Source organism: Microcaecilia unicolor, chromosome 9 (assembly GCF_901765095.1).
Source record: "Microcaecilia unicolor chromosome 9, aMicUni1.1, whole genome shotgun sequence".
NCBI classification, from domain to species: domain Eukaryota; kingdom Metazoa; phylum Chordata; class Amphibia; order Gymnophiona; family Siphonopidae; genus Microcaecilia; species Microcaecilia unicolor.
Genome location: NC_044039.1, coordinates 49,097,141 through 49,119,171, shown reverse-complemented (window position 1 = coordinate 49,119,171; position 22,031 = coordinate 49,097,141). Strand labels below are relative to the sequence as shown.

Genomic DNA, 22,031 nt, shown 5'->3' with positions numbered 1-22,031 from the left:
GCAGGGAGAAGCTGGATCAGGCGGACTGGAACAAGCAGGGAGAAGCTGGATCAGGCGGACTGGAACAAGCTGGATCAGGCGGACTGGAACAAGCAGGGAGAAGCTGGATCAGGCGGACTGGAACAAGCTCTCTCTCATCCCATCCACCACCACCCTGTCTCTCATCCCCCATCTCTCCCTTCCTCCCTATCCAAAATCACCCTTCTCTCTCTCTCCTCTCCAATACAGCATCACCCTGTCTCTCTCTTCCATCCCATCTCTCTCTCTCATCCCATCCACTATCACCCTGTCTCTCATCCCCCATCCAGAATCTCGTTAATCTTCCTCCCCATCCAGCATCATCCCATCTCCGCTTCCATCATTATCCTGTCTCTCTCTCCCCCCCCCTTACTGCCTTCACTCTATATCTCCCCCCAGCATCACTATCTCTCTCTCTGCTACCCCATCCAGCATAGTGCACTCTGTCTCTCCCCACCCCCAATCACGTATCACCCCATATCTTTCTCTACCTTTACTCACTCTCTGCTACCTTATCCAGCATGGTGTAGTCTCTCCCACCCCCCCCCCCAATCAAATATCACCCCATATCTCTCTCTCTCCAACCCTATTCAGCAAGGCCCTTTTTGTCTCTCTCTTCACCCCAACCATCCAGTGTCATCTCCTTTGTTTCTTCCCCTTTCTCTCCCGATCATCTTCTTTTACAGCTTTCAAGTTCCGCGGAAGAGCAGTGCAGTATTAATAATAAAAAAACAAAGTGAAAGCATGCGCGGCTGTGGGGCTATTTTCCTGCATGCAATCGCCACCAATCACAGCACAACAGCCTCCAGAGCAGCAGCAACATCACGGTTGGGAGCTTGGCGGCCACAGCTCTGCGAGGAGGGCCCAAAACACGGACAGGCACCAAGAGCACTGAGGGAGGGAGGGAGGCATGGAGAAAAACAAACAACTCCATGCGCTTGCCACAGCCAATGCCTACACACCTCCCCTGCAGTCAGCCAATAAGATTGCGCTTGGGTACTTGATCGCAGCATGTCTAGAGGAAAAGGAGCGCTAAGAGAACTGGATGAACTGCGAGTTGAAAAGTAGGGGAAAGGTCAGAGGGGGCGTGACCGGCAGAGCAGAGCAGCAGTGGTGCATGCAGGAAAATGGTCCCGTGTGCTTTCACTTTGTTCTTACAGCTGATACTGCTGCTGCTGCTCTGCCGCCGAACCTGAAAGTTGTAAAAGATGATCAGGAGAGAGAGGAGGAAGAGAGGCCAGAGAAGGGAGTGGGTCCGCAGCAAAAATAGGCACTGTTTTTATCCAAATCTGTTTGGGGGAGCAGTCGCCCCCCCCCCCCCCCCCCCTAGCTATGCCACTGATTTACAACAGTCTAGAAGTTTCCTGTGAAGCTTGAGGAAGCTTTTCTGGAGGAAGGAAGTATGCAAAGGAGAGAGTACTTTGTATTAGAGACTAAATCCCTCCTTTCAGTACCCTTCTCCACCACCGCCAACTCCAGGCTCCACCCTTTCTGCCTCGCCTCACCTCAAGCGTGGAACAAACTCCCTGAGCACATACGCCAAGCCCCCTCCCTGCCCATCTTCAAATCACTGCTCAAAGCCCACCTCTTCAATGTCGCCTTTGGCACCTAACCACCACACCTATACTCAGAAATCTAGACTACACCAACTTGACATTTTGTCCTTTAGATTGTAAGCTCACCTGAGCAGGGACCGTCCTTCTTTGTTAAATTGTACAGCGCTGCGTAACCCTAGTAGCGCTCTAGAAATGTTAAGTAGTAGTAGTAGTAGTAAATAAACTGAGGAATAAAGTTAATAATCTGGTTAGCATTGAGGCCCGAAATGTTCTTTCTGCCAAGAGAGTCTAATGTTTTAGCTTCCCTGCCTGGAGGAGTAGAAGCATGAGATCTTGCACTGCGAGTAAATGAGGGATAACTTTTTTTTTTCCAAACCCAGTGCCTTTCTGTATCCTGTACATCAATTTTCTTTGGAGCAACTTGAACTGTCAGTGGAGTCTCCCAGGTTTTGATCAGAGTATTTTTCATAATTGCATGAAGTGGAACAATGATTCCTTCTCTAGGAGAGTCAATCTATAACCTCAAAGAGTTCTGGATGAGGTTCTTCCTCTGTGTCCAATTTGAATGGTATGACTTGGGTCTTCTCACGGACAAAGCCAGGAAAGGATATATTTTCTGGAGGAGAATGACGTCTCTCAGGTGGCAGAATGCCATAGGACTCCTCAGCTGAGAGGTCCAGTGAATCCTGTTCTATCTACCAAGAGCGGTCAGAGACTGACTCTTCAAAGTACTGTTCCTGAGAAGTACGTGGAAGAGTGTCAACTAGAGTGTCAGCGTGTGGAGGCATATGAGTTTCCAAGGCTGGAGAAAGTTCCTCTGCCCATGTAGACACAGGCATCAGTTAGGTTCGTGGTGCTCTCAACTGTTGACGCCAAGCTGGTGTGTGAGACCTCTTCTTTGATGGTCTCTCCAATGTATCGACAGGCTGGGCTGAGGCTGGCCCAAGCACCCTCTAAGCCTGTGTGGACTGTATGCAGTAGCCCTGAGAGCTCTTCTTTGAGCATAGCCCGGAGTTCCTCCTATACAGTAGGCATTGGTACCAGCTGAGAAAACAGTGTGGACACAGCCTAAGTTATAGTCTATGAAAGGTGTAGGAGATATCAAAGACCTCAAAGGCTCTCGATGGAAAAGAAGTTGGAGTACCAAATCTCTTGCCATGCTTGATGTGGATGCTGATGTAGAACCAAAATGTTTTTTACGCTAGACTCTGTGGGCTTTAAGTGTCCTCACTTGCATGCACAGGCAGAGGCTACAGTCCTGATGTGCCAGACCCAAGCACTGAACACATCAGTTATGGGGTCTGTGCCTGAAATAGTCCCACTGCACCGAGTCACTTCTTAAAGCCACTCGACATCCTCGCACTGGAGAGAAAAATGGCCCACGCAAGGCTGAAAGGCTCAATGGCCCAGGGAGCACGAGTAGTTGTGTACCTGAAAATGGTCAATGGTTTACACTGCTGCAATTTGCCTTGCAACCTTAGCGGTATATCAAATGTAATAAATTACAAACGATAAACATTGGTAAGTGCAAGGGGGACAGAAATTGGGGGGGGGGGGGGCTGGTCCTTGGTGAAGGCATTAGTGTCGCTACAGGGTGGCAAGTGCCACCCCAGTTCCAGAATATGTCATTTTTATTATTTATTTAGATTTTGCTCACACCTTTTTCAGTAGTAGCTCAAGGTGAGTTACATTCAGATACACTGGATATTTCTCTGTCCCAGGAGGGCTCACAATCTAAGTTTGTACCTCAGTCAATGGAGGGTTAATGACTTGCCCAAGATCACAAGGAGCAGCAGTGGGATTTGAACCAGCTACCTCTGGATTGCAAGACCGGTGCTCTAACCACTAGGCCACTCATCCACTCTAGTCAGCCCAAAGCTGTAGCAGGAGATTGTAATCTTGGCTGTGGGCCACCCACCACAGAGCAAATGTGTGGGAAGCACCCCAACATACCCTGAATGGGCAGCCCCATTCTCATCATCTGCTGATGCTACTGCTAACTCTGACATAATACAGGGGAGAGAAGTCATGGGGCCTTCCATCTTGTGTATGCAAATAAAGGTTCTGCCGGTCCTTCTCCCACCCCTCTCTGAAGCTTCCTATTTTTGAGGACAGGAGCAGGACCGGCACAGCCTTCAGTCACCTACACAAGACAGAAGGCCCTGCAGCTTGTTTGTTCCATTGTCCCATCAAGCCCTGATGCTCAAAACTCCGGTGCTGTTCTGAATAGCACCGTAAAAATACCACCAGAACATCGCAGAACAACGCACTAATGTTCAACACTAATGAGATACAAATACAGGCAAGCTCATAGCGTTGAGCATTAGGGAGCTCGGCAGGAGGATTGTGCTGGTGCATGCACAAAAGAGTTCCCGCAGTAAGCTTGCTACTGTGCCTGGTGCAACCCAAAAGTAAGCACACATTGGCATCTGTTTTCTGTGGCCTAAATATAAGCGTTCATGAACGCTTATATTTAGACACAGGAAACACACGTCAATGTGCGTTTTTGTTTGGGTCTGCTGTTTCTCACAACCAGCACTTAAGGGCTTGCACAGGCTTCCTTCTGCTTCCAAAAGCAATCAAAACCGGCAGATTTTGCAGAAATAAGAATAAGATAAGCATGAGAAAAGCACGAGAATCATTAGAAATCCTCTCTTTCAACACCTTAACGCCTGCTCCAATCTGGCATTATTTTTTGCAGCGGTAAGGCAGTTTTGTTTCAGGTGCTCTTTTCTAAGGAGGAATACAAAATGACCTAAATTTACATGAGCTTGACTACATTTGCATGCTATCTGCGCTAGTGTCTGGCACGCTCACTGTTTCCCGTGCTACACTCCTCTGAACATTCTGCAGAAGTAAATGCAGGTGCTAGTATGGCGCTAATGGCCTCTAGCACCCGTGTTTGCTTTTGTACATCAGGGCCTCAGAGATCTAGAAAGATTACAAGTTGATATGCACACACTCACAATACAGTACTGCTTGTAAACATACTAGAAGGGCCAGTCCTAGGGACCCGCATGTCTGGCACATCTGTCCTCCTGTCTTGGAACACCTCTTTGCGCCGTACCTCAATGTGCATCCACATTTCTGTAGAGAGAATCCGGTAGCGGCAGCAATTTTCACATCCCACCAGCTGCTGAGCCCAGAGCCTCCTTGCTGCTGCATCCCTTTTGATGCCTATTTCTGCTTCCGCAAGGGTGGGATGCAGCAGCGAGGAGGCTCTGGGCTCGTCAGCTGACAGGATATGAAAATCGCTGCCGCTGTCTGCCACTCTCTACTGAAACATGCTGGATGCAGATCAAGGTATGGGATGAGGTGGGGTTCCGAGAGCTTTAAACCTGGTTTTAAACTCTGATAAATTATGGCTTATGGTGACGGATGGGGGCCCCACTGGTCTGCACAGGCCCCGCAATTGCTAAGACCAGCCCTGCATACTAGATTCTGTGGTCCAACTTAAAACTACTTTTTACAGACTGAGCAGGAAGCAGGAGTGGAACGCTCTGCTTAAACTTTCCCTATTTACCTCTTCCTGGACTAAACGAGCATGCCAAAGAGAAAGTGCGAGTGACTGTGTGTGAGAGAGAGAGTGAGTCTGGGTGTGAGTGTGTCTGTGAGAGTGTGTGTGAGAGAATGAGAGTGTGTGCAAGTGCGTATGTGAGACACAGTGTGAGAGAGAGAGAGAGTGTTTCACACAGATACAGTGTGTGTGAGAGAGAGAGAGAGTGTGTGTGTGCGAGACAGATTCTCTGTGAGTGTGTGAGTGACTGTGTGACACAGAGTGAATGTGATATACTGTGAGACAGAGTGTGTGAAAGTGAGAGACAGAAAGACATTGTCTGTGAGAGAGAGAGTGTGTGTGTGACAGAGATACCTCTCTCCCTCCCTCTCTCTCTATGGTGTCAGCCCCCACCCCCTCTCTCTCTGGTGTCTGAGATTGCCGCCACTGCACCCAAGCAATTAGTGTGCTGGAGGATGGGGAGAGAGAAAGAGTGTGTGTGTGGGGGAGGGGGGGGGGATGTGTTGGGGGGGGGGGGGTTCAGCTTGGAAGAAGAGGGGTGGAGGGGTGGGGGGGTTCAAGAAGCGCTGCCGAGAGAGTGAGTGTGTGTGTGTGTGTGGGGGGGGGGGTTCAGGAAGTAATGCCAGATGACTGAGTGAGTGTGTGTGTGGGTGTTGGGGGTTCAGGAAGCGCTGCCAGATGAGTGAGTGAGTTTGTGGGGGGGGGGGGGGGCGGTTTATCAAGCATTGCCAGATGAGAGTGAGTGTGTGTGTTTGGGGCATGGGTTCAGGAAGCACTGGCAGATGAGAGAGTGAGTGTGTGTGTGTGTGTGTGGGGGGGGGGTTAGAAAGTGTGGTCAAATGAGAGTGAGTCTGTGTGTGTGTGTGTGGGGGGGGGTTAGAAAGTGTGGTCAAATGAGAGTGAGTCTGTGTGTGTGTGAGGAGGGGGGGTTCAGGAACCACTGCCAGATGAGTGATTGTGTGTGTGGGGGGGGGGGGGGGGGGGGAGGGGAGGGGTTTCAGGAAACGCTGCCAGATGAGAGAGAGTGTGAGTGTGGAGGGGTGATTCAGCAAGCACTGCCAGATGTCAGTGAGTGAGTGTGTGTGTGTGCTGTATAGTTCAGTTGGGGGGGGGGGGGGGGGGGATTGTGCTTTGAAGAAGAGGGAAGGAAGCAATGCCAGTTTTCGTGGTTGTGTTTGATGAGTGCCGTCACCACCCTCTCCGCGCAACGCAACCCACCCACCGTCACATTGTTTTGCTGGCGGGGGACCCAGAATCCCGCCAGCAGAAGTCCTGTGTTGTCTGCTGACTCCGGCGTGATCTTTGGCATTGCTAGCCTGTGCAGGGCGGGGTTATTTGCGTCTGACGTCCTGCACGTGCAGGACGTCAGACGCACAGAAGCCCTGCCTGCAGAGGCCTGCAGAGGCTAGCAATGCCGAAGATCACACCGTAGTCAGAAGACAGGACTTGTGCTGGCGGCGTTTTGGGTCCCCCGCTAGCAAAGCAACGCGACGGTGGGTGGCGGCGCAGGGGGCGGGTGTTGCACCTCCAGCATTCTGTGGGTGGGGCTTCTTTTGAACTCCAGAGCTTTGGTGGGTGGTGGACCTCGAACATTCTGTGGGCGGGGCTTCATTGGGACTCCGGAGCTTTGGAAGTGGTTTCCATGCACAGTTTGTCCGCGGGTGGGTCGGGAGGTTGGTAGCCAGTGTTTCCTAGGCAGGGGGAGGAGTAGGGAAACACCCCTGCCTGGGTGCGATCCCTTCTTTCAGTTTTCTGTAGGTTTTCCGCCCTCGACGTCATGACGTTTGACGCGAGGGCGGGGCAGACATGGTCAGTGAGGCGGCTTCACCACCATGAAGTAACGAACCCTTCAGGGAGTGACTGAGTGACTTCAGAACGTTGTCTTCAGAACGTTGAGGGTGAGTTTTATTATAGTAGATATTTCTACTACTACTACTTAGCATTTCTATAGCGCTACAAGGCATACACAGCGCTGCACAAACATAGAAGAAAGACAATCCCTGCTCAAAGAGCTTACAATCTAATAGACAAAAAATAAATAAAGTAAGCAAATCAAATCAATTAATGTGAACGGGAAGGAAGAGAGGAGGGTAGGTGGGGGCGAGTGGTTACAAGTGGTTAGGGGTCAAAAGCAATGTTAAAGAGGTGGGCTTTAAGTCTAGATTTAAAGGTGGCCAAGGATGCGGCAAGACGTAGGGGCTCAGGAAGTTTATTCCAGGCGTAGGGTGCAGCGAGACAGAAGGCGCGAAGTCTGGAGTTGGCAGTAGTGGAGAAGGGAACAGATAAGAAGGATTTATCCATGGAGCGGAGTGCACGGGAAGGGGTGTAGGGAAGGACGAGTGTGGAGAGATACTGGGGAGCAGCAGAGTGAATACATTTATAGGTTAGTAGAAGAAGTTTGAACAGGATGCGAAAACGGATAGGGAGCCAGTGAAGGGTCTTGAGGAGAGGGGTAGTATGAGTAAAGCGACCCTGGCGGAAGATGAGACGGGCAGCAGAGTTTTGAACCGACTGGAGAGGGGAGAGGTGACTAAGTGGGAGGCCAGCAAGAAGCAGATTGCAGTAGTCTAAACGAGAGGTGACAAGGGTGTGGATGAGGGTTTTGGTAGAGTGCTCGGAAAGAAAGGGGCGGATTTTACGAATGTTGTAAAGAAAGAAACGACAGATATTTATGCACAAGAGTGGCCCGATGAAAGAGGTGCTATGCCACCTTGGCAAAAGAAATTATATTGCCTTTAAATGAGTGGTTGTTTCTGAGGGCACTCTTTCACCATTGAGTAATAGTTGCAATAAATGTATAAACTAAAAAGTATTTTGTTTGGAGCATCAGCTATTAGCCTCTGTTTATGTTCACAGAGAGAGTCCTAGTTCTATATAGGATACTAGTAAAAAAGCCCCGTTTCTGATGCAAATGAAACGGGGGCTAGCAAGGTTTTCTTCTGTGTGCATGTGGGAGTGTGTGTGTCCCTGCCCTCTCTCCCTTCCCCTGTGCTGTCCCCTCCCCCCTCGGAGTGAAGTCCTTCAGTGTTAAGTTTCTTGCTCTGCTGTGTTTGTGTTACAGAGATAGTGAGGGCTTCTGCCCTCTCTCCCCTCCCCCCTCTGAGTCCTTCACTGTTACAGAGAGAGCGATTTGATTTCGTGCTTTGCTGTGTTTTCCTTCACTGTTTGTGTTACAGAGAGAGCGAGGGCGGGGCAGACACTCATGGGGAAACCGGATATCTCTCCCCCTTCACACGTCCGGCTGGAGGCTTCATTTAGAACGTTGGTGGTGCCTTTTATATATAGAGATTGTGTCAGGTGAACATGGGTTGATAACTTCAGGGAATATTGTATGTGCAATCTACTGTGGGAACCCTGTCCCTTGATTACTATTAGATAATTGGGGAATCGTCAGTATTACTACAGTGTTAGTGTTTTCCAAGTCGGTCCTGGAGTACCCCTTACCAGTCAGGTTTTCAGGATATCCACAATGAATATGCACGAGATTGATTTGAATACACTGACTCCACTGAATGAAAAACTCTTTCATGCATATTCATTGTGGATATCCTGAAAACCTGACTGGCAAGGGGGTACTCCAGGACCGACTTGGGAAACACTGCTATAGTGCATGTACATGAAAACGTATAGGCTTAATTAAAAAAAAAAAAAAGGGTTTACAGAGAAATTGATTATTCTGGAGTTCTACTAGCCATCCTACTCAGATGTTTAGTTCACTGCAAATGCACTCCCTACCTGCCCCTCCAAAAGCCATTTCTTCAGCAGTACCAGCTGTCCACAGACATGCTCAAAGCTGTCAGATGAATCCTCCCAGCGAAATGCTCTGACCACACGGTCTGTGTAGCCCAACACTAGTTCACACTGCCCATCCCCATCTACAAAAATGGAGAGAAAGAAGTATGTTAACTCCCAGGCCCAGATGCACTAAACAAAACGAGCCTTTAACGACCCTTTAACGAACAAGTTTTAAACCGTGGCATGCACTAAAGGCCAACGAAAATGGAATGCAGATGAGCAAATTGTGTAGAAACCCTATTGTAATGAGATGCACTAACCTTTTCCGATTGCCTTAACGGTGGAAATCGCCGAAAAATTTAACGAGAGGTTGTACCTCTCATTGGGGATGCCCGGCTAAAAAGTTAAATGTAAAAACAAAAAAAAAATTTGCAAAGGGGGCAAAAACGTGCGTCTGGAGTGTCCTTTGACGCCCGAGGTCGCCGCTGCTCCCCGCTCCCCCTGCATTAAAATAAAAGGAAAAAAAAAGGATCGGGAGGAGGCAAAGGCGCTCATCAGGAGCGTCCTGTATGGACGGCCTTGTCCCCCCTCCCGCAATCCCTGCTGTTCCCCGCTTCCCCCTGCATGAAAAATCAAAAATTTTAGCAGCCCCGGCCCCCCCTCCCCTCCTCTATCTCCCCCCAGCTCCGCCTCCCGCCATCCTCCACCCCCTCCCCAGTCTGACGTAAGTAACCTACGTAGATTACTTACGTCAGACGGGAGCAGACCCAGGAGGATAGGAGGGACGCCCGAAGACTCCGCGAAGAGGCATCAGCTGTTCTTCTTGCCCGTGCAGCGCCTTCACACAGAGGTGAGAGGTGCTGTGCGGGCCCAGTAAGAGGGGGGGAGCGGCAGCGTGGGCGGAGGCGGAGGATGTCGGGAGGCGGAGCTGGGGAGAAATAGAGAAAGGAAGAAAGGCGTCTTCAGTAGAACTTAACCAGCTCAGTGGCCTCGTATGGGATGGTCTCCCCTCCTTTTCAGAGCTAGGTCGTCCAGTGGGAGTAATGCTCTGAGCTGGTTAAGTTCTCCTGAAGACGCCTTTAATGGCGAAACACTCGTAGTGTTGAGAACGAGAGAGTGATTGGGAGGGACCTGAGCACGAGTGTGTAAGATATACAACTGAGATACAGCTATGAGTAAAGAAGAAATTCTATGAAAATTTTTATAATTGGTTTTTTAAGTATGAGCACATGCACTTCACAATCAAGCTCAGCTGGTCTATAGCATTGGGAGTTTGACAACAGTTAAAGATTCAGCCTCAAGCTAAGTACTGTTTTTTGCCTCCTCCTCATACATACGTATAATTTTTAATTTTCATTTTCTAATACCATGAGAGTGTATTATCATATGAGAGTAGAAGGGTGGCAGGTAGGGCTGAGTGCGATGATGGAATGATGTATGCCATTGCTATGTTGTAGACCACCCGCAGCAATTGACACTTTACTGAGCACTCACATATTATTTAAAAAGTATTTATACACTTTTACTTATTTAATTGCATATTTTTAAAAAAGTGCTTTTGATAAACTCTACAGCAACTCAGAACTGGCGTCAGGTTTGCCAGAGCATTGGGGAGGAATGGGGAGAACCTGTCTGGCATGCTTCCAGACCCCCCCCCCCCACCTCCCAAACACAAGGGGCTGGAGGTCCAATGGACCTTCAGACCCCCCCATGCCCCACTCGCAAAAGCCCTCCCACCAAACAATAAAAAAAACCCTTGGTGGTCCAGTGGGACCCCTACTAACCCAATCACCCACCTAAGGGCTTGCCTGGTGGTCTAGTGCCCCAACCCCAAGCCTCTCAAATCCCCTCATACCTGGAAAAGTGAGGAAATGATTAGCACTCCCTCCCTCCTCCCGCAAGGGCTTACTCAAAATAGCTGCAACCTGCCTGCCCGGTGCATCCTCCCTCCCTTTTCCAGGTATGAAAGGATTTGGGGGGCATGGGGGGCACTAGATCACCAGGCTAGTCCATGGGTGGGGGGTCCAGTAGGGGGTCCCACAGGACCACCAAGGTTTGTTTGTTTTTTTTAGTTTTGTTTTTTTTTTAGGGGGGGGGGGGGGTCGGTCTGGAGGTCCACCAGACCTCCAGCCCCTTGTATTTTGGAGGTCTGGTGCTTGGGCTTAGGTTTGGTAGGTCCAGGCTTTTCTTGTTTGTTTTAACAGCCCAAACCTGTCAAATCTCTTCTGCGGGAGGACTGTGCCTAGGCACACGCCCAGGCACAATCCTCCCGCAGAAGTATCCCTATGATCAGTGCTAATTCCCCATCTGAAATGATTTCGATCCAACCATAGCACTGAAACAGTACTAACCACTCTCATAACCAAATTCAAGCAACTAATTGCAACTGGAAACAATGTGCTACTCCTACAATTTGATATGTCCACGCGTTCGACATGGTCAGCCACCAAATACTCTCGAACATACTAGACTACTTCGGGATCGGAGGAAACGTATTAAGATGGTTCAAAGGCTTCTTAACAGCAAGAACTTACCAAGTCATTTCTAACTCAATAACGTCAACACCATGGAAACCTGAATGCGGAGTACCACAAGGATCATCGCTCTCACCAACCCTTTTTAACCTAATGATGACACCTTTAGCCAAATCGCTATCCAATCAAGGACTCAACCCATACATATATGCAGATGATGTCACAATATATATCCCGTTTAAACAAGACATAGCTGAAATCACAAACGAAATCACATGCAGCTTCCAAATAATGAACTCATGGGCGGACACATTTCAACTAAAATTAAACGCAGAAAAAACACAATGTCTCATCTTGTCCTCACAATACAACACAAACAAACCCAATACCATAAATACCCCAGATTACACCCTACTTACTGGTCTCAGACAGCCTGAAAATTCTGGGAGTCACAATTGACCGAAATCTTACATTCGAAGAACATGTGAAAAACACAGCAAATAAAATGTTCCACTCAATGTGGAAACTTAAAAGAATCAAACCTTTCTTCCCAAGGGAAGTATTCCGCAGCCTAGTACAATCAATGGTGCTCAGCCATCTAGATTACTGCAATGCCATTTATGCCGGATGTAAAGAACAAATCATCAAGAAGCTTCAAACCGCTCAAAACACAGCAGCCAGACTCATATTTTGGAAAGCGAAATACGAAAGCGCCAAACCCCTAAGAGAAAAACTACACTGGCTCCCACTAAAAGAACGTATTTGCATTCAAAGTTTGCGCCCTGGTCCACAAAATTGTTCACGGAGAAGCTCCGACCTACATGTCAGACCTTATAGACTTACCTATTAGGAATGCAAAAAGATCTTCACGTACATTCCTCAATCTCCATTACCCTAACTGCAAAGGACTAAAATATAAATCACATACGCGACTAGTTTCTCTCATACATCTGCACGTAGCTATGGAACGCACTACCAAAGGCTATAAAAACAACGCAAGACCTAACCGTCTTCCGAAAACTACTGAAAACAGATCTTTTCAAGATGGCAAACCACAAGCATTCATCATAAATATTAAAAAACACTATACACGATCTATACAAAACCGAACTCTTATCACATGCCTGATCAAACTCTCTGATATTACAATCCAATTCGTTACTCAGAAACCTTCACGCAATACCATAATGTACTCTTCCTTACCATGTATGTATGCATATGATGTATATGTTCCATTTATGTTATATTACATGTCTGTTAACATGTATGTATGCACCTTAACGCAATACTATTTGTAATGATGTTACCAGGAAATGGCAACCGCCATTACGGCAAATGTAAGCCACACTGAGCCTGCAAATTGGTGGGAAAATGTGGGATACAAATGCTATAAATAAAATAAAAACAATAGACAACAAAATATTGTCTTTATAGTTAGCAGCACTAGCATTTGGAACACACATTTCCAGCAACCCCATTAGTTAGAGGTAAATTCCAGGTAAGAAAATAACCCTTTCACATTACTCAGTCTTCAAAAGTTCCTCTACAGCAAATGGACAATTCCTCTCTCATCCCATCCCAAACCAATGTCCACGTTCATCTCCACCCCTACCCACACAGAGCATCTCAGTCCTATCTTTACCTTCTCTTCAGAGTGCATAAGGGGCCATTCAGAGTGCATGAGAGACCTCCCTTTCTTCTTTAGTGCTAAAAAAAAGTTAAGTTTCACAAAATATACTATACCCATCTTTGCACCATCTGCATGATTATTTTAATGGGCTATGTAATAAACAGCACTGAGTAACAGTTCACACAACATCTCCACCCTGAAATGCTGCCAATCTAGTTTTAATGGTTACACAGAGAAAAGAGATTGACCTAGGCATTTATGTCTGAAGGTCTGTGATTTCACATTTCCTAAATACTACCCATGCAAATGGTCACGTTTCTAAGTATGGGAGCGTGCATGGTTTATCTCCATCTTTCTCCCTGAATGCTCACCAATATCGTTGATCAGCATAACCTTTGTATTGGCAGGAATGTGTTGCATGAACATCACCTTCTGCTCATCCCCAAGCAATTCATGGGATCCCGAGGCATCTAGCTTTAATGAAGGAGGGCTTAAGTCGAAGAGATGAAACCAACCTTCGGCACTCACAGCCACTACAAAATTCTAAACCAAATTTGAGAAAAAAAAAAAAACGTATCTGTGATGCCTGTGCCCATGAAACAAGTTTTCTATTGGTAAGCATTTCCACCATTTCTAAAAATGTCAAAATATGATGTAAAATACTACAGTATGTTATATTATACATAAACAGATCACCTTCTCCCCAAGCATACCTCTGCTTCTGGTGGTTTCAACCCAGGTCTCTCTCCTCATGCTACCAGTAATGCTATGGTATTTCCTTATGCTACTGTCATATCCAGACCTTTCTTCATGCTGCCACAGCCCAGGCCTCTCTCCTCATATGGTAGTGTCTGTGCTGTCATACATGGGTCTGTCTCCTCACAACCTACATTTAGCACAGGCAAACCACCTGATGACTGGGTCCTAGCAGTCATCCTCACATAATGTTGACTGACATGGATCCATTGACTGGAATGCAGCCAAAAGGTTTTTTTTTTCTTTTTTTCAATGTACCCTGACATAAGATATTTTTCTTGAAGGTAGGCAGACCAGAAAAATGGCCTTGGCGAACTAGATCCAGCCTGTGGCCATAGCTGGAAGGCCTCTGGACTTGGACATCAGCAGAATAAGTAATTTTATTTAAAAAAAACAAAACAAAAACACTGATTTACCATACCTCACTCCCATCATGACCAAACTATTTTCATGACTTAAAACTTATTTTTCACATGACATAAGCCAAGGGGCTAGCTGCTTAATTGCTAGCATTAGGTGGCTGAATTGATGGCAAATTAATGGCTTAATGTAGTCACTGTAAATGAGGTCAGCCCCAGGATGAGCAGGGTCAGTTTGGGTGGACAGTGAGGGATATTAGGTACTCAACTTAACCATAGAGAGAATTGATCTAAATATAAGTATTATATCCCTGTGCCCCCAGAGCAGCAATTGCCTCCCTTTCACCCCAAAGCTATGATCTCACAGTCAGCACTGCCACCCTTATATGGTAATATCAACTTTGATTCCTAAAAAAAACCCATCATCACTCTTTACTGAATAAAATCTTGTGTGCTTAAAATTAACACGTAAACAGCATGTCCTGGCTAGAGAAAACTCGAATAGTGCTCCTTTGACGATTAAGTTCTTGCAAGCCCTGTTTATATAGTAAGGCACCAAATAAAGACAGAACCCTATCAAGATATTGTCAGGATTGCTGAATGTCAGGATTGATGAAACCAACTCCTGATAACTCCCCCCTCCCTCAGGAATCACTAAGGATGGCAAATGGACCAAATGTTGCCCAGCTGGCTACTAGCCCAGAGTTTTCTTGATTACCCCTAATTAACATACCTTTTGTCCTATCTGGGAGCAGGGCTCTCTAAGAACAAAGGAAGCCAGACAGAGAGGCTCCATAACTAGGGACTTCAAAGGTAAAACATGTGAAAATGGTCACCTTCCTTATATCAAGGAAATTAAACTGAGGGCCAGATGCACTAAACTTTACGAGGCAATAACGAGCCATTAACAAGCAAGTAGCAAACCCTGGCATGCACTAAATACTTTTTTCCGATGAAGGTAGCAGCTAACGCAAACGGAATGCAGATGAGCAAATTGTGTAGAAACCCTATTGAAATGAGATGCACTAAGCTTTTCTGCTTGCCCTAACGCTGGAAAACGCCGGGAAAGATAACGAGAGGTCTGTACCTCTCGTTGGGGCTGCGCGGGTTGTGAAAACTTATAAAATGTAAAAAAAAAAAAAAATCGGGAGGGGCAAAAACACTCGTCAGGAGCATCCTTTATGGACGTTCTTCACTGTAGGTATTATAGATATTATTTTTAAAAAAATCGCAAGCATCTGCTGCACATATGGTACGCCGCTCCCCCCTCCCTTGAAATCATAACTTTTACGCAGCCCCGGCCCCCCTCCCTTCCTTGAAATGACAGCTTCCCTGCCCATCCTCCGCCCCCCCCCGTGGCCCCGCCCCCCCTTAGGTCACTGCCGCCGCTCCCCCCTCCACCCGCCCCCCCTCCGTCTGCCACCGGGCCCTCACAGTGCCTCTCACATCCGTGTGAAGGCGCTGCACCGGCAACAACAGCTGATCGCCTCTTCGGACTTCCCTCCTTTGCTCCTGGCCCGCCCTCGTCTGACGTAAGTAACCTACATGCATAGCCGTTCCCTACCGATTCGCTATGGAATTCGGTAGGGAAAGGCTCTAACAATGACTTTAGTGCATCCACCCGAGTTTGGATGGGAAGGAAAGAGGTTATTTGATCCCTTTCTGTTCCTGAGGTATATAGAGCACAGCACAGGGCTGGGGGCTCGCAGTTTACATGTAGTGTATTAAAATATGGGACTGTTCCACGTGGTACCCCTTCCAATACAAAGTTGGAAGATCTATCAGTCTTTTCTGAACAGCCCCAACACAGCCTTAAATTCATTCAACTTTCAGTCCCCCCTAACACGCCTAGAAGTACATAGGAAAAACATGCAAAAAAAAAAATGTCCCTACTTACCCAGCTGGAGATCCTCTTGCGTTAACTGAGACGGAGCCCCCATATGTCAGCAATCGCTGTCTAGGGATTGTCCCCGGTCCAGTTCACAAAGGCAGTGGGTTCCCACAGAATACACAATCCACACGGGTTTGGATATATATAGAAAGTATATTGTATGTACACATAAAGGCTCACAGCACTTAGTTCAGGTATTACAATGCAGTATCGATGTGTGTGTTTAGATGTGAATCAATGAGAGAAAGACAGGATAGTGGTGTTCAGAGGAAGAGAGACGCTTTGGGGTAGAGCTGGAGAAGATGGGGGGAGCAGAGAAAGAAAAGGAAGAGCAGAGCCATGTGCTCTGGGACTCAAGATGGTGGTGTGCAGACAAAGAAAGAAAAAGCTTAAGAAAGCAGAGCCCTGTGCTCTGAGAGAGAGAAAGCTTTGGGGTAGGGCTGAAGGAGAAAGAGGAGCCAGAGCTGGGGGGGGGGGGGGGCTCTGGTGGCTGAACAGATGTGTGTGTAGTAGAGAGTTGAACGGGGCCAGAAATGCGATCCATCCCCGCACCCACTCATCCCCGCCACAATCTAACCCGTCCCCGTGAGTAATCTCCTCCGTCCCCGCCCGTCCTCATAAAAAAAGGAAGTATAAAGTACTGAGTGGAGTGGACAGGGGGCACACAATGCATAGTAATACATTTAAAATGAATCAGAGAAAATATTTCTTCACTCATTAATATACTGAATCTTAGAAAAAGGGCAATAAATACATAAAACAAATTGAAGTTTTTTCCACACTAAAATAGAGAGAATTATTGGTCACCCAAACAGCACAATGCCCTCAAGAAAAGAAACAAGTGGGTATGCTAATGCTTCAGCTGCAGTAAAACAGCTCACAAACAGCCAGTTCCCACCATGAGAAAAATAAACTGCCTATACACATATAAAAGATAAAAGTAGTCAGCTGAGCTCACCTCTGTGCAGTTCTCTTCTGTGGATACCAAGATCTGGCAGTGCCTGGAAGACTCACTACATACAACTTGAGCAAATCTCCTGCACGTGTTGAACTTGAGTTGAGACAGAGAGAGACCCGGGTGAAAACGTGCAAGTGCTCGTCAGGAACGTCCATTTTTTTTTTAAGATTATGGATGAAGGACATCTAAGTGTTAGGCGCTCAAGTCCCACCTTCGCTATGCCTCCAACACCCCGTTGAAATTTGGCCGTCCCTGCGATGGAGCAGTTAAGGACACCCAAAATGGACGATTCTTTGAGAAGGACATCCACGCGCCTTTGCTATGCCCGGCACCCCCCCCTTGAAATATTTGGCCGTCCCTGTGACCGAGCAGTTGAGGACGCCCAAAATGGACGTTTCTATGAGAAGGACATCCACGCGCCTTTGCTATGCCCGGCACCCCCTTGAAATATTTGGCCGTTCCTGCGACGGGGCAGTTGAGGGCGTCCTTTTCCCACTGGAGGAGAGCTTGCTGTCTCCGCCCACTAAAAGAAGAAGGGATGATTGGCAAACCAGCACTGCAGCATGATTAATGCGATAGGGGCACAGATCAGCAGAAAAGAAGCGGGCTCTCACAAACAAAGGTATGTGCGTGGCGCGGCCCCACGGGAATCCCACCTGACCATCCTCCATCCCCACGGGATTCCCGCATGTCTGTTTCCGTCCCTGCGGTACTCCCGCTGACCCGGAGGGGATTCCCGCAAACCCCGTTCCGGTGCAGACCTCTAGTGTGTAGAGAGAGAAAGGGAGAAAAACTGCCAGCCCCCAGCCCTGCTCTATATACCTCAGGAACAGAAAGGGATCAAATAACCTCTTTCCTTCCCAGCCAAACTGCAGTTTAATTTCCTTGATATAAGGAAGGTGACCATTTTCACAGGTTTTACCTTTGAAGTCCCTAGTTATGGAGCCTCTCTGTCTGGCTTCCTTTGTTCTTAGAGAGCTCTGCTCCCAGATAGGAACATAAGTATGTTAATTAGGGGTAATCAAGAAAACACAGGGCTAGCAGCCAGCTAGGCAACATTTGGTCCATTTGCCATCCTTAGTGATTCCTGAGGGAGGGGGGAGTTATCAGGAGTTGGTTTCATCAATCCTGACATCTCTCTTTTGCAAGTGAAATATAAAATCAAAATAAAACTAAAATAAGCTTGATAATGTGAACGTCAGACTGGTTGAAGACCCTTACCTTTCCTTTATTACACACATCTCCCACACCAACACAAGTCAGCTGAAAAAGAAGAAAACACAGGCTTCACATTAACTCATGGATTCTTTATGTACATCTGTAGTTCTAACTGAGCAATACGACATCTAAATAAAAACAAAACAAAAAAATGTGAAGCAAACAGAAATGAGACTATTTTGATCCAGCAGCTTCCTCTTCCCACTTTGTACCTTCAGTTCAGAGTTTGAGCTGGTGCCAGGAACCATCTTTCCTCAACTACCCAGGGATTCTTCCTTTATTTTATTATCTTCCCAACACAGGATTTTTAAAATTTTAAAATTTTATTTTTACTCATTGATCCAAGTCTCATGGCAAATTATATTCAGGTGTCGTTTATGTTTATTAACATGATATATCGCCTGGCTTTTTCAGTTACACTGTTGTACAATTTAAAATAAAAAGAAAGGGAGGAGGAAGTGACATCACCGCTGAGAGATGGCCGCTTGAACGCAGAGCTCTGATGGTGCCTGAACTTCATTGCTGGATACACCCGGGAAATCGACAGATTCCTTTCCAATTAAACTCTGCAGCTCCCTAAAAGCATGGCAGCGAGAAAGAAGCTTGCTAAATTTAAATACAGCTCGAAGAAGCCGGGGACGGGAAACAGCGCGGTTCAGAGAACGGAGACACGAAGCACCAAAATGTCGGCTGAGAATTCAGACTGATCCGGACCCTGAGGAGCAACTTGAAAGCGATGCAGAGTTCACCAGGAAAGATACTGCCCGCTGGTTTAAGGAGCTGAAATCGGAGCTGATAGCGACCAGAAAGGGCATTCAATCGGCGGTGGCAGAGCTACATGAGGAGGTGAAAGAAATTGGAAATCGGGTCGCTGAGACAGAGAAGAGGGTAGACACCATAGTGGAGGATGTGCAGGGTCTACGAGTGGCTCTAAAAAAAAAAAAAAAAAAAAAAAAAAAAGAACACCAGCTAGGGTCTGATATGGAACTAATGGTTGAAGACCTGGAAAACAGATCACGGCGCTGCAACCTGCACTTTAAAGAAATTCCAGAAGAGGACCAATTCAAGGACGCTGTTAAAGTGGTAAAGGAAATATGTGAATTTATCCTAAAGCAAGGAGAAGGCTCATCTGATACACAGGGACCTGAACTTATTGCAAAAGACAGGGCTCATCGCAGCCTGGGCCCCTAGAGGGGAGAAGTGCCTAGGGACATTATAGAATGCTTCCATGAATTTACAGTAAAGGAGTCAGTCTGGAAAAAAAGCACGGACTCAGGGAGATCTCACGTGGGAAGAATTGTCAACTAAGGGTTTTCCAGGACCTAGCCAAGATGACTCTCCAAAGGCGGAGGGACTTTAGGAGATAACGACCTATCTGCAAAAAGCTGGCCTGAGGTACCGCTGGCTTTTCTCATTTGGATTACAACTGACAGTGAGGGGACAAGACCCAGAAGATTCAAACTGCCACAGGAACCTGGAAAGTCCTATCAGACATGGGGTGCACAGACTTGCCCAGAGAAAGAGGAGTAACTCAGAATCTGGGTTCCCCTTCCAAAAAGCAAAATGGATGGGAAAGGGTGGGGGGGGGGGGGGAGAGGAGGCACACCCCTCCCCCTGTGTCTAAACCCAGCCCTGAGAGGGGAGAAGCCACGTGACAGTCTGTGGACAGTCTTTCAGGGGAACATTGACAACTGATGTGAAGTAATGCGATATATTTGGGGAGTGAATGAATGACGAATGAAAGGAGTGTTGGAGCATACCGGGGAATGAAGAATGTAAGCTGGTCTCCAGCGAAGGCACACATCCTCAGAGAGTAAACTGGATGGAAGAGGCAATGGTCGGTTGTTGGGGGTTACAGGAAGGGGGCGGGGAGGGCTACAGGTGGGGTCCTGGAATGTGAATGGCCTAAATAACCCGGGGAAGAGAAGCTATTTTTTAGAGAGTTGTATCGATTGAAATGGGATGTTATGCTTCAGGAAACTCATATACAGATGTATCATTGTTATTTTATATAAGATTTGAAGACTGTTTCCCCCTTGCGGATCCCAGAGGGGTTTAAAACGGAGGGATTGGTAATCTACGTTAGAGAGGGAGTCCATTTTGTTAAAGAACAAGTGTACGCCGAGGCCCAAGGGAGATGCGTAGCGGTAAAAGGGAAGATATATAAATCAGCAAATTACATTCATAAGTCTCTATGCCCCCAATGTGGGTCAGGTGAATTTTTTTGATTCTTTAAGGGAAGATCTAGCACAGTTTGCCTCTGGGCGGATATTCATGGGGGGAGATTTCAATTCAACGGTAGCGGACATAGACCACTCCAAAGGGGGGATGGGAGTACTCTGACTTATAGGAGCAAGCTTCTACAATTAGTTAAGGAACTGGATTTACTAGATATTTGGAGACTGCAACATCCAGGGCAAAGAACTTTTTCCTTTTATTCCCATGCACAGCAGACATATACGAGAATAGACGCAGTCTGGTATAGTCGCTCCTTATGGGGAGAGGTACGAGACTCTGACATTGAGAGTATACATGCTTCTGACCACGCAAAGGTATGGGTGTCACTATTGGGGTTGGAAAAGGACAGCCATATTACATTCTGGAGGCTGAATGAATCTCTGTTAGGCGAAGTGAAGGTTTGTCAAGAGATGCGAGGGGGGGGAGGCATAAAAGAATACTTAGCGCTAAATGACAAGGGGGATGTTTCTGATGGGATTCTTTGGGATGCTCTAAAATTGGTGATTAGGGGGCATCTAGTTAAAAGGGGGGGGAAGCGTAAAGAGTTGGAGATCCGTCTGCGGCTGGCCCGCCTGGAGGCCCTACACCAGGAGGGAAAGAACTCAGACATTTTGTCTGATCTCCTCACGTGTAGATCTGAACTGCAAAAGATCCAGATAGGAAAGACGAAATATTGCAGACATCTGACAAAGCAAAGATTTTCTGAGTTTAGTAATAAGGCAGGGAGTATGTTGGCCCGCTGTCTTCATCAGCGTCAGTCAAAATACACTATAACAAAAATAAAAGGGCCTGGGTATGTTCGTTATCATCAGGATAGGGAAATTAGAGATCAATTCGTACAATTTTATACAAATCTATACTCTAAGGGTGCAGGAACTCCAAGGTCAGAGATACATAAGTATCTGAGGGAGCTGGGTTTAAAGAGAATTACAGACCCTCAAAAAGAAGAGTTGGATTCCCCCATATCTTTAGATGAAGTACTTAGGGTAATAAAAGGCCTCGGAGTTAGGCATTGCCCACCCTCCTTAGGAGAGGTGCTGTTTCTCGGGCGGCTCTGCCCCCTAGTATGCATAAGGCGGGGATATCGGTTCTTCTAAAACCAGGTCAAGATCCGACAGTGTGTGGTTCCTATAGATCGATATCCCTTTTAAATTTGGTTGTCAAAATTTTAGCTAAAATAATGGCGGATCATCTGAACAGGGTACTTCCCAATTAGTCCATGAAGACCAGTCAGGCTTTGTACCACAAAGGCAGGTAGCAGACATCAGGCGATCCTTGAATATAATCTGGGGAGCTCAGAAGCAGGGGGACTCCCTGGCTTTATTGACAATGCACGCTAGGGTTGATAGGGTGGAATGGTCCTATCTGTGGGAGGTTATGCAGTTCATGGGTTTGGGGACGAAATTTGTGGGCTGGCTGTAGTGCCTATATGAGTCCCTGGTAGCTAGAATAAAAGTAAATGGAGGATATTCACGTCAGTTTATTATCCAGAGGGGAACTCACCAGGGATGGCTCTTGTCTCCCCTGCTATTTGCTCTTTCTATAGAACCTCTGGCCCAGAGAGTTCGTTCTCTATCAGACATCAGAGGGGTACAACTTGGGGGGCGCGAACATAAGATAGCATTGTTCACGGACGATATTCTATTTTACGTAGGAGCTCCATTGCTGACGTTGACCATTA

At 47.1% G+C, this 22,031-nt stretch overlaps 1 protein-coding gene across 2 annotated transcripts in view; it reads right to left on the bottom strand.

Annotated features, from left to right (window-relative positions):
* The window catches only part of ITFG2 (integrin alpha FG-GAP repeat containing 2), a 272,555-nt gene that overhangs the window by 200,314 nt on the left and 50,210 nt on the right, over positions 1-22,031 (bottom strand). For both annotated transcript variants that reach the window (XM_030214748.1, XM_030214747.1), the window contains exons 3-5: positions 18,116-18,157; positions 13,302-13,473; positions 8,827-8,966 (exon numbers count right to left, since the gene is read on the bottom strand). In XM_030214748.1, the coding sequence (XP_030070608.1) occupies positions 8,827-8,966; positions 13,302-13,473; positions 18,116-18,157 (354 nt within the window). The remainder of the gene's footprint in view (positions 1-8,826; positions 8,967-13,301; positions 13,474-18,115; positions 18,158-22,031) is intronic.